Raw genomic sequence first — 11,084 nt, 5'->3', positions numbered from 1 at the left:
TGGTGGGTTGGGAGTATTTTATGCATTTTGACTTCAGATATTTTCAACTTATGTTGGGTTTATTAGGACATAACTCCCCTGTGCGTCGAGGAAGACCTGTAGTTGAAATCATGCAAAAGGGAGCCCTTCACATTGGTGTCTTTCACTCGGAAATATGCATCTAAGTTTCCTGCATATATTTTCTTACCTTAGAAGCTCAATCTTTTTAGTGCTGAATAATAGTCCATTCTCCAGATGTACAATAGTTTATTTATTTATTCACCTACTGGAAAATATCTTGGTTGCTTCCAACAATTGTTGATTATTAATACAGCTTCCATACACATCCATATACAACAAAAATGCTTTAGTGTTTTCATTTACTTTGTGGTTCAATCACCTCTTATTTCTCTTTTGCCAGTTTTCTCACTCTAGCTCTCTCTTTCTGTGTGTGCCATTGTAGTAGGAAAAGTCTTTGGTTGTGGATCCCTGACTAATCATTTGCTCATCAATTTTAGGCAGGTAGGGGTGAGTAACACATACATTTTAATATAAAGATCTTTAACTTTATGGGAAATGATATAAAGTCTGGCCAAGTGGTGGAATGCCAAAAGTGTGTTTCAGCTTTCTGAACTGTAGAGTCTCACTCTGTCTTTATATTTCTTATTAATGATTTCAATCCAACATCAGGAGAAATGACTCCCAGGAGCCATATTAAAATAGATTTCACTTGGGGCATCAAGGTGGCTCAGTTAAGAGATTGCCTTTGGCTCAGGTTGTGATACCAGGGTCCTGTGATGGAGCCCTGCATCAGGCTCCCTGCTCAGTTGGGCATCTGCTATTCCCTCTCCCTCTGCCCCAGCACCACCGCTGACTCGTGCTGCTTCTCCTGCTCCCTCAGGCACATTCTCTCTCTCTCAAATAAATACATAAAATCTTTTTAAAAGATAAATAAATAAAACCAAATCAACTCTAAATATTTATTTGTTTGCACAATTGGTTTCTGTATGAACTAGAGTAGATAGATAGATAGATAGTCAGATAGATGATAGATGATAGATAGATAGATAGTTAGATAGATGATAGATGATAGATAGATATTCTCTCAGAAATTTAAATTAATTCATTCAGTTTTATATTATAGGGTTTTTGTTTTGTTTTGTTTTGTTTTGTACAACTTCTGAACTACCAAAGAAAATCTGTCATTGAGTGGTCTTGCTTCTAAGTCCAATGTTTAATAAAAGTGTGATTAAAATATTTCCCTTAATAATTCGTTCATCATTGTAATATTGGCTTACTTTCTTTGGCTCAATTATTTTGCATGAAGGTTCCCCTATCTACACCATTTTAATACCAAACAAAATTAACTTAGTTTGCAATTAATTTTGGTTTGCAAGAATCAGTACTTGCTCAATGTTACTTTACACCTTAGTCCTATTGCTTCCATTCACTCCCCTCAGGACAGTGATGGTCCACAAACCTCATGAGATAGTCTCTGCCTTTTTCATTCACATCTCCCTCCTTTCTTTCTCAGAGTTGCTTAGCCAATAAACTTCTTCAAATTAACTGTGTGCTTCCTTTGGAAATAATGATGGGCACCAAACCTTTCTCATGGCTTTTTTCATCTCTGAATTTCTCAGAGTGTAGATTAGAGGATTGAACATAGGAGCAACAATGGTGTAAAATAGAGCAAATATTTTGTCCTCAGGAAAAGTAGTAGGTGGTCTAAGGTAGATGAAGATTACAGGCCCAAAAAATAAGACAACCACAGTGATATGAGACCAACAGGTGGAGAGGGCTTTGCGTCTTCCCTCAGCTGAGAGATTTCTCAAAGTGAATAGTATTATCCCATAAGAAACAAATAAGACAATAAAGGTCACTAAGGAAATCATACCTGAAAAGGCAACCACAAGGACACCAGTGATGTAGGTATCCGTACAGGCCACCTTTAGCAAAGGAAAAATATCACAAAAGTAGTGATCGATTTCATTAGGACCACAGAAAGGCAAACTAATTGTGGTAGAAAATAGAGGAAAGGCATGGACGGCCCCACCAGCCCAAGCAGCTAGGACTAGGAGATGGCACCTTGTCCTGTTCATGATAACCACATACTGGAGAGGTTTGCAGATGGCAGCATAGCGATCAAAGGCCATGGCGGTAAGAATGAAGATCTCAACTCCTCCAAAGAAGTGCATTGTAAAGAGCTGTAACATGCAGTTACTGTAGGAGATGGTTTTTCTTTCCACCAGCAGGTCAGCAATTAACTTGGGCGTAACCGTAGAGGTGTAGCAGATGTCCATGGAGGATAAGTGGCTGAGGAAGTAGTACATGGGTTGGTGATAAAGAGGGCTGCATCGAATGGAGACAAGGATCAGCAGGTTTCCTGCCAACAGGGCAATATAACAGAATAAGAAGAGCACAAAGCAAAATATTTGTATGTTCTGGTCATAAGAAAGTCCTAGAAGTATGAATTCTGAGATGTTTCTCTGGCTTTTCATATATTGGGCGTTGGTGTATGTTTCCATAAAGACTTACACAACTGAAAGAAAGAAAGAAAACATAATTCTAGTTGAAAATTAACTGTATTAACAATATATATAAAACTTATTAAATGTGAATCAAAATAGAGCAAATTGACATAGAGTTAAGAATAGTTATTCTTGATTTATTGAATTAAGCTGCTTATTCTTTTTATGCTGTCTTTACTAAATCTTCATGAAATAATTTTATAATGCAAATTGAGACTAATTACGTATTTTACTCAATATTACGAGTAATTATTTACAATATTTAAGGAGAGCACAGGTTGTACTGAGCACTGGATGTTATACACAAATAATGAATCACGGAACACTACATCAAAAACCTATGATGAACTGTATTGAGACTAGCATTAAGTTAAAAAAAAAGTTCACAGAAAAAATTTAAAATAGTTAAATATAATTTTGAAAACATATTTTATCACTATTAATTATATATTAAGATAAAGGACTGCTAATTATATTATTTAGTCTAAAAAAAGGAAAGGTTTTCTTCCATATTTCTCAATTCTTATAACTTACACATAAAATCAACTTTCCTTCTTTTCAAATTATCTGAGAAAATTCCCTTAATTTTCTGCAAATGAATCTTGAAGAAATGCACATTGTTTGAACTAATGAAGTATAATTTGTGTAGAGCATACTGTATTTTTCTACAGTGCCATACATTGTCAGTAAGTCATGTCAAACCAATGGTATTTGTCTTACATTAAAAAGCAAAGAGTGGTGAAAAAAAATAATACATCAAAAGAAAAAATATCAATTAATGACTGAAATCTTGAAAAATATTCAGGAAATCCATTCTTTTGTCGTATATATTTTTCATGAGTTAAATAAAATTTAAAAAATATATGCTGTCATTTAAGATTGTGATAGCAATTGATAAAGGAAAGATAAGATTGTTGAATGACCCAAGTATATTTGAATTATGCATATGGCAGGCTTTGGCTAAAATTTCACATTTTAGACACAATCTAAAGATCAAATGCCAATAAAAGGAGATAATACCAAAGTAACTTGAAAACAAACTCTGTGGGGACTCAGAACTCAATGCTATTTGTTGCAATAATGAATAAATGAAATATTCAGGAATTTACATCTTTGTATCTAATGGATATCTCAAGATATCATTTAATCAGTGCACAATGAGTGTAGAAAAAAAAAGAAAGACAGCCAAGGCTATTTTACCCACTAATGAGGACATATCTGATTCTAGTGGGTTTATAAAAACTAGCACACCTTCTACCTTAGGCTGGATCTCAAGTGACAGACATATCTGGGCCCCCGGATGTCTATTTAAAAAATACAAAATGCTTTTTTGCAACATTATTTAGCAACCATCATCTGTAGCGACTCACAAAGTTAATGTCTGTGCTGTCGGTAGTCTTCAACAAGATTTTACATGGCAAATAGGTGACAGCTGAGGCATTTTTAGAATGGTCTGTACTATAAGACATCAATTCTACTTTCAAATACTATTCAAAATTCTAAACTAATAAAATTAAAATTTTCAGTGTTTACTTTGGCTTCTGTATTGCTAACAAGGCTCCCTATCCTCCTCTCATAACAAAATAATATAATGATGTCCCAGAGTGCTCAGCAGTGAACAGTTACTAAGGGGTCCTGAAAAGCCGTAGGAGTGTGCGGATCATTGACCTCTCTTCGACTTACCGCAACTGACACTAATCTTTGTTTACGAGACAGAAACAATGTTAATTTTTCAGATATACATAATTACTAAAACAAATTGATTTAGAGGCAACTTTTATCTAAGTAGAGTGTGAACAATAGAAATGTGGAAATCACTGCACCAATTCAAATCTCTGATTCTACAGAGAAGAGATACATTAAGAAATCTAAGGCATTTCTCAGAAATTAAAAGTAACACACTGTAAATGTTACAAAACAGAAATCCTGTTTTATCTCAATGTGGGGCTGTCTTTCATGGAGAGAACTGAGAGGGATGTCATGAAGGACAGTATGAAAAATTATTTTGATTCCTCCTCTGAACAGAAAAGAAAATGCAAGATGATGGCATAACTGAATCCCTGCCTTTTTGAGTATTTATGTAAGTGAAGAATTACAGAATATTAAATATACACATGTAATCTAGAATTCGCTGATTCTAAAACATTTGAAATAATTTGCTTTCAGTTTTACAAAAATACAAATCCCTCATCAGGTATCCTGTTTTTTTTCCAGATCATCGTTGGAATTTTATCTGCAGTAGCTTAAATCCCCAGCCTGTATTTGGAGGAAACTTCTCTATGATCAGTGCTGTTGGTAAAAGGGAAGAGGGAAAAGTCAGTTGAGGAGATTTACTCTCATCAAAAAATACAGCGATACCGAGGACCCCTCCCATGGAAAAACTGAAGTCACAACTGGGAAATAAAGAATCAGGCAACCAGTGGACAAGTGGTTGAAACAGTAGCAACACAGAAAGGGGGAGAAACCCTGAGGCATCTCAAATCACCTGATCAGTGTGATCCTTGAGCAAATGGCTTCGTCTTTAGCTTTCTCCTTTCACAACTAAGATATCATTACAAAATTCAGACTTTTAATGAGGAATACACGAGGAAACATGAAATAGCCAGTGACATGTGTGGTTCAAAACTGTCATTTTTCTGTTACGGTGTTTCCTCTCTGAGTGATTCCTTTAGGAGCACAGATTGTCATGGGCATACACACAGATAATCAGTGGGAAAATAAAAGAAATTAAAAGGAACATTCATAACAGGGATTTAGCAAATTTGATCACGGGAAACTCAAAACCAAACAATCTGTTACTGAAACTGTTAATGTCATCATCAATTGGTTATCTTAGGCTGTTTCTTAACACTGATCACTAGTCTATTTTTTTTTCCTCTACAAAAAGATATCAAAATTATTACTTTATTTTTTTGGTATTATTGAATAAAAATTATGTGTACCTTTTGGTTTAGGCTGTTTATGAAGGAATTGAAGGTCTTATGTGTAAATAAACTTTTCTACCACACATGCAGACTTTCTCTTAGTGCAAAAGAGTGTAGGATGCTTAAACTTACCATAGTAGAATCAGATGAAACTACTCTATTTTAGATGGCAGATATCTTGAAATATAAGAAAGCCTTTGTTATTGAACATATCATGCATACACTTGTCTGTTTCTTATTCGGAATAAGGAGGACTGCCCTATTCAAGAGCTGGGGAAACAATGAAATTCAATGCCACCTTGAATGTGCTTTATCTAAATCTACTGTTTTGCTCCCCAAAAAGGGGAATTTTGATTATAGCTAATGTGCCATGAAAACTAAAGTAGGTTGAAACATTTTTATAATAATCTAATTGTCATATGTTGCAAGAGAAGTTATATGCTTTAGAATGAAATTACATAGAATAGATATAAAGAACACACATTTAGCCCAGCACATGTGTGGTGGGACGCTTCCCAAACCAAGGCGACAAGGGTAACTCACTAACCATAAGATCTGAGTGGCCGTCTCGTTAGTTTGGGGGCTGCATCAGGAAGCATTTCCTCCTCAGATACTCACTCTGTTAGTTTGTCTCTAGTAGCAAAACCTGGAATTAAAAGCAGAGAGTTACAAACCCAGAATCAAATACATCCAGATGAATTCTCTGCAAATATTTTGACACTTTCAACGTGTCTTACACTTTCTAAAGTTTACAAGGGAAGTGGCTTCCAATATTCACTAAGAGTCAGTGATGCAAGAAGTGGATCTTCATCCCTCAGGAAAGCAGCCTGGCAATTTCGAAAGTTAATTTAGCTTCTTAATAACAGCTCAGAAGGAAAAGGAGCAAAATGATTTTATATTCCTGCAAAAGCTAGCATAGTATTTAGGACCCAGGAATCATCCATTTATTTTATGCCTATGCTGGAACACAATTAGGTTCAGAGGCACAGAATAAAACTTAAGTAGCAATGCAAGAATAAATAGATCTTTGAAATCTTTATGTAATTATATTCCCAAAGGCATTTCTAGACAGGTCTTGGCCCAAGTGTGCAAAGCCCCCATCCACAGTAATGTGCTTGGTGGTGCTCTTGGGTATAAAGTTTCCACATTTGCCCATCCGGAAAAAAATTGGCCCTTTTTCCTTGAAGGCCCTAAAGGCTATAGTGTGACTGCCCTGTGCTCCTCCAGCTTTCTAGGATGGAAATTTTAGCCTATAATAGTATCAGGTTTGCTTTCAGGAAATCTGAAATGAGGTAAGACAAGGAGAACCAAAGACAGCCACATAGGGTCCTTTTTTTTTTTTTTTTTTTTTAAATTCTCAAGGTATTTGGTATGCAGGGTAGGTACATAAATAAAATCAATGACTTGTGATATTATAATTGGTATGAAATTACCATTGATGGATGAGCTGTTGGAAACTAGTTACAAAAAAAAAAAAAAGAAGAAGAAGAAGAAAGGAATAAACAGCTCTTCCCCATAACTTGTTAATGAAGAAAAGCAAAAAAGATATTAAAAAATCTGAGAAAGGAAGCAAACTACAGCAAAACCTTTAATGTGTTTCCCATCCAGTTCTGTCTGCTCACTGACTATTCACAAGTCGTTTAGACTCAGTCTCACCTGCATGGACTGAAGTCAGGCAGTCTCTCTCTACCATACGCCAATCCATGCATGTAAAGTTTTCTTATGCAAGAAGTGTCCAGAAATCAAATTTTATAATATTTATTCTTTTTCAGATCATTCTACTTAGCCAGAGATTAACAAAAATTTACTGAGAGATTGTTGGGTGGATTAAGTCCATCCTATTATTCAATGCTCATAATAATGCATTCTGACACACATATTATTAGCTTTACATGTAGATAAAAACCAGAAGGTTCTAGGGGTTAAATAACTAGCTCAAATACCCAGTAAGCAATTGAAGCGAGAAAATGCATTATTCTATTGTAGTGCTTCCTTCAGGGCTTTAATAACTCAGAAAATGAGGGATTCTAGCACTTCAGCTTGAAGGACAGTATAACCCAGGGATTTAGAGCTTGTCTACATCAGTGTTATGCCCAGTGTTGAGCAAGCTGTGCCCAAGAGCTGGCCTGTACCAATCTACAGCAGGAGACAGTGGGTCATGTCTCTCCCTTCTCCCTGTGCACACACTTGGACAACGCTTAGAGAAGGACACAAGTTGCATTCACATCCTCAACTGTTTAATTCATCCCTCTTTATATACTAGTTCTGCTGCATAGTTTTAATTTTGGTAAAGTGTAAATCATTATTTTTTATGGACACTTTTTTTTTTTTTACATATATTTGTTTATTTTAGAGGCAGAGAGAGAGAGAGAGAGTAAGAGAAGACATGAACAAAGGGTGGAAGGGGAAAGGGAGAGAAAGTGTCAAGCAGACTCCATGCTGAGTGCTGAGCCCTGCGGAGGGCTTGATCTCTGGACCCTAATATCACCACCTGAGCCAAAACCAGGGGTCAGATGCTTAACAAACTTTGCCACCCAGGTACCCCTATTTGGATACACTCTCCTTCACACACATTTATGAATTTTTTCTTGTAATCCAGTCATGAAGATCTTCTCCTGCATTTTACAACAAATGTTTTTTGTTTTTTTTTTAACTTTTACATTTCACATATAGCTTTAAGATCCATTTTAAATAAATCTGTACAGATGTGATGTACAGATAAAAGGTTTTTTTGCCTTTTTTGTTTGTTTTGTGCAGTAGATATAGATGCATAATATTTCCACTATCATTTCTCACAAAGACTACTTTCTCACCACTGAATTGTCTGCAGACTTTTGCTGAGATTAGTTGACCGTGTATGTGCAGGTCTCCTACTGGGCTCTCTAGGCTGCTTTGTTGGTCTTCTGGGATAGCTTTATGAAAATACCACATCATTTTGGACACAGCAGTTTTGTAACATTGCTGGAAATCAGATTGTGTAAATTCTCCAACTTTGTCCTTTTTTAAAGTTGTGGGACCTAATTTAGGGGCCTCATATTTCCAAGTTTAATCAGTTTGGAAAAATTTTAAAAATGTGACTGTAATTTTGTTTGAGAAGGCTTGAATCTGGAGATTGCTTTGGGGAGAATTCACCTCTCAATAATGTTGAGTCATGTATCTATGAACACAGGATTTTTTTTTCTATTTATTAAAGTGTTTATATTCCCTTAAATATTTTACTTTCAGAGTACATGTTTTCCTCATATCTTGCTACATTTATTCTTAATTATTTTGTAATTTTAAGACACTATAAATGGGATTTTTAAAATCCAGTATGTATTTCTTAGTTACAAGTACAAGCTACGCAATTGAATTTTAAAGATTGATGTTATATCTTGCAATCTTACTAAACTTGTGTGGGTAATCTATGTCCACACAAAGGCTTGTAGGAGAAATAAAATTATACTCACAGTGAAATGATTGCCTGTGTAAAAGTACAAAGTATCTGTGTGTGTGTGTGTGTGTGTGCTAATGTAATAGTGTTATATACATTTGCCCCCAAAGTAGTAACAAAGTGATTATGATTATTATGGTCGTATCAAAAAGAGATCACTAGTTCAGTGTTGTTAAGTAGAGCAATATAGCGCATGGGTAAGAAATTGGAGGGAATCACGAACTAGTAGAATCTGAACTAATCTTGGCTCTGCCCTTAATTGGCATCTTGATCTTGGCAGGATCTTTAACTTCTCCATGTTTCTACCACATAATATATAAAATATTTATAAAGACAATGGCAGGAATTATCCTACAGATTTGCAGTGGGTATTAAATCAGCAAATGTGAGCAGAAACACTCAGAGCCACTAAATATTCATTTTTTATAAATATTGTTACTGTTAATATTACCATCAACCTAAGTCTCTGACACTGTTTCCTCATTTCAAAATGGAAGGAAGAATACTGACCACACAGGAGGGAATCAGTACTCAATTTTATTAAAATATATATATATGTAAATATGTATACTTTAGATTATATGCTTTGCAATATAATTTATAATTTAGAACAATTTAAAATTATAATACTCTTCCTAAGGACCCTACAGAATGAGTCATAAGAGAATATTTTTAGCATCTCTATGCTAAATTTAAAAAGACCAAGAATTCCAAGTGTTGGTGAGCTTGTGGGGAAATGGAAACTCTCATACATTGCCGGTGGGAATGTAACACAGGATCACCACTTTTGAAAACACATTGGCAGTTTCTTAAAATGCTAACATACACGTAACATATAACTCAGCAATTCCACTCTTAGGTATCCACCCAAGAGAAATGATAATCTGTGTCCACACGAAGGCTGGTCCATGAATGTTCACAGCAGCATCATTCACTCTGGCCCTTACATGGACACAATTCAAATGTCCATCAGCTAGGGAATAAGCATACAAGATGTGGTAGAGCCATACTGTGCAATACTATTCTTACTAAAGAGGAACAAACTACAAATAATACAGTGTGATAAACCTCTCAAACAGTCTGGTAAAGGAAGAAGATGATATTGTCTTTTAAAGGTATTATTTTAAAAAGTCTGTTTCTCTCCTGGTTATGCTATGTGTCTTCACAAATGAATCAAAGGAAAAATGGATGTGTCCTCGAGATTCCCTAGATCTCTGACCAAAGCTCTGCGGATTCCTTTATGTCCCCGCAGTAGCTGTCAGTGTGTGTAAAACTTGGATCCTCAGTTCCATGCTGTACCCAGAAATACAGTAAATGTAGTTGTTGCTGCTGACCTCGGCTGAGTTTACCTGCCATTTTTAATCCCATTGCTTCTACTTCTTCTTCCCTTAGTAGCTGTCCAGTCTCTTCAGAAATGATTCTCTGTTTTCCATCTTTGCTACCTTATCATGTGGGAGCACGTGTCTGCTATGTCACTCCTTCCCACCCAGAAATCTGGCACTCACATTTTTCTCTGAACTGTAAAGGGTCTCCTTGTAAAATGTCAGTCCTTCAACCTGAAAAATGAAGGAAACAGGTTTCTAACAAATACAGTGTGTGTACAGGGAGAAGGGAGAAGCGTGACCCGCCGTCTCCTGCTGTAGATCGGTACAGGCTAACTCATGAGCGCAGCTTGGTCAACATGGGGCATAACGGTCATGTAGACAAGCTCTAAATCCCTGGGTTATACTGTCCTTTAAGGTGAAGTGATAGAATCCTTCAATTCCTCAGAGCTTTTAAGCATTTGAAGTTCCAAGGAAGCGCTAAACTAGAATAACACATTTTCTTGCTTCATTGCTTACTGGCTATTTGAGCTAGTTGGTTAACCTCTAGAACCTTCTGGTTTTTATCAACATAGCAAAGCTAATAAAATTTGTTTCAAAATGTGCATTATTATGAGCATTAACTAATATGATTAACTTAATCCACCCAACAATCTCTCAGTAGATTTTTGTTATTCTTTGCCTAAGTAGATTGATCTGAAATAGATTAAATATTATAAAATTTGATTTCCGGACAGTTCTTGCATGAGAAAACATTACATGCATGGATTGGCGTATGGTAGAGAGAGACTGCCTGGCTTCAGTCCATGCAGGTGAGACTGAGTCTAAACGACCTGTGACGAGTCAGTGAGCAGAGTCAGAACCCAATGGGAAATACATTAAAGGCTTGGCTGTATTT

General features: G+C 35.9%; 1 protein-coding gene across 1 annotated transcript; it reads right to left on the bottom strand.

Annotated features, from left to right (window-relative positions):
- Positions 1-1,541: 1,541 nt before the first annotated feature.
- LOC103666190 (olfactory receptor 4P4-like) lies at positions 1,542-2,477 on the bottom strand. The gene has a single exon (XM_008694211.2). The coding sequence runs from the start codon at positions 2,475-2,477 to the stop codon at positions 1,542-1,544; it is 936 nt and encodes a 311-aa protein (XP_008692433.2).
- Between the last annotated feature and the right edge of the window lie 8,607 nt (positions 2,478-11,084).

This window comes from Ursus maritimus, unplaced genomic scaffold (genome assembly GCF_017311325.1).
Source record: "Ursus maritimus isolate PB19 unplaced genomic scaffold, ASM1731132v1 scaffold_23, whole genome shotgun sequence".
NCBI lineage: Eukaryota > Metazoa > Chordata > Mammalia > Carnivora > Ursidae > Ursus > Ursus maritimus.
The sequence above is the reverse complement of the archived record's forward strand: the minus strand, read 5'-3'. Positions and strand labels throughout refer to the sequence as shown.

Coding starts and splice junctions, on each gene's coding strand:
- LOC103666190 (XM_008694211.2), bottom strand. CDS start 2,477: ATGAAAAGCCAGAGAAACATCTCAGAATTCATACTTCTAGGACTTTCT.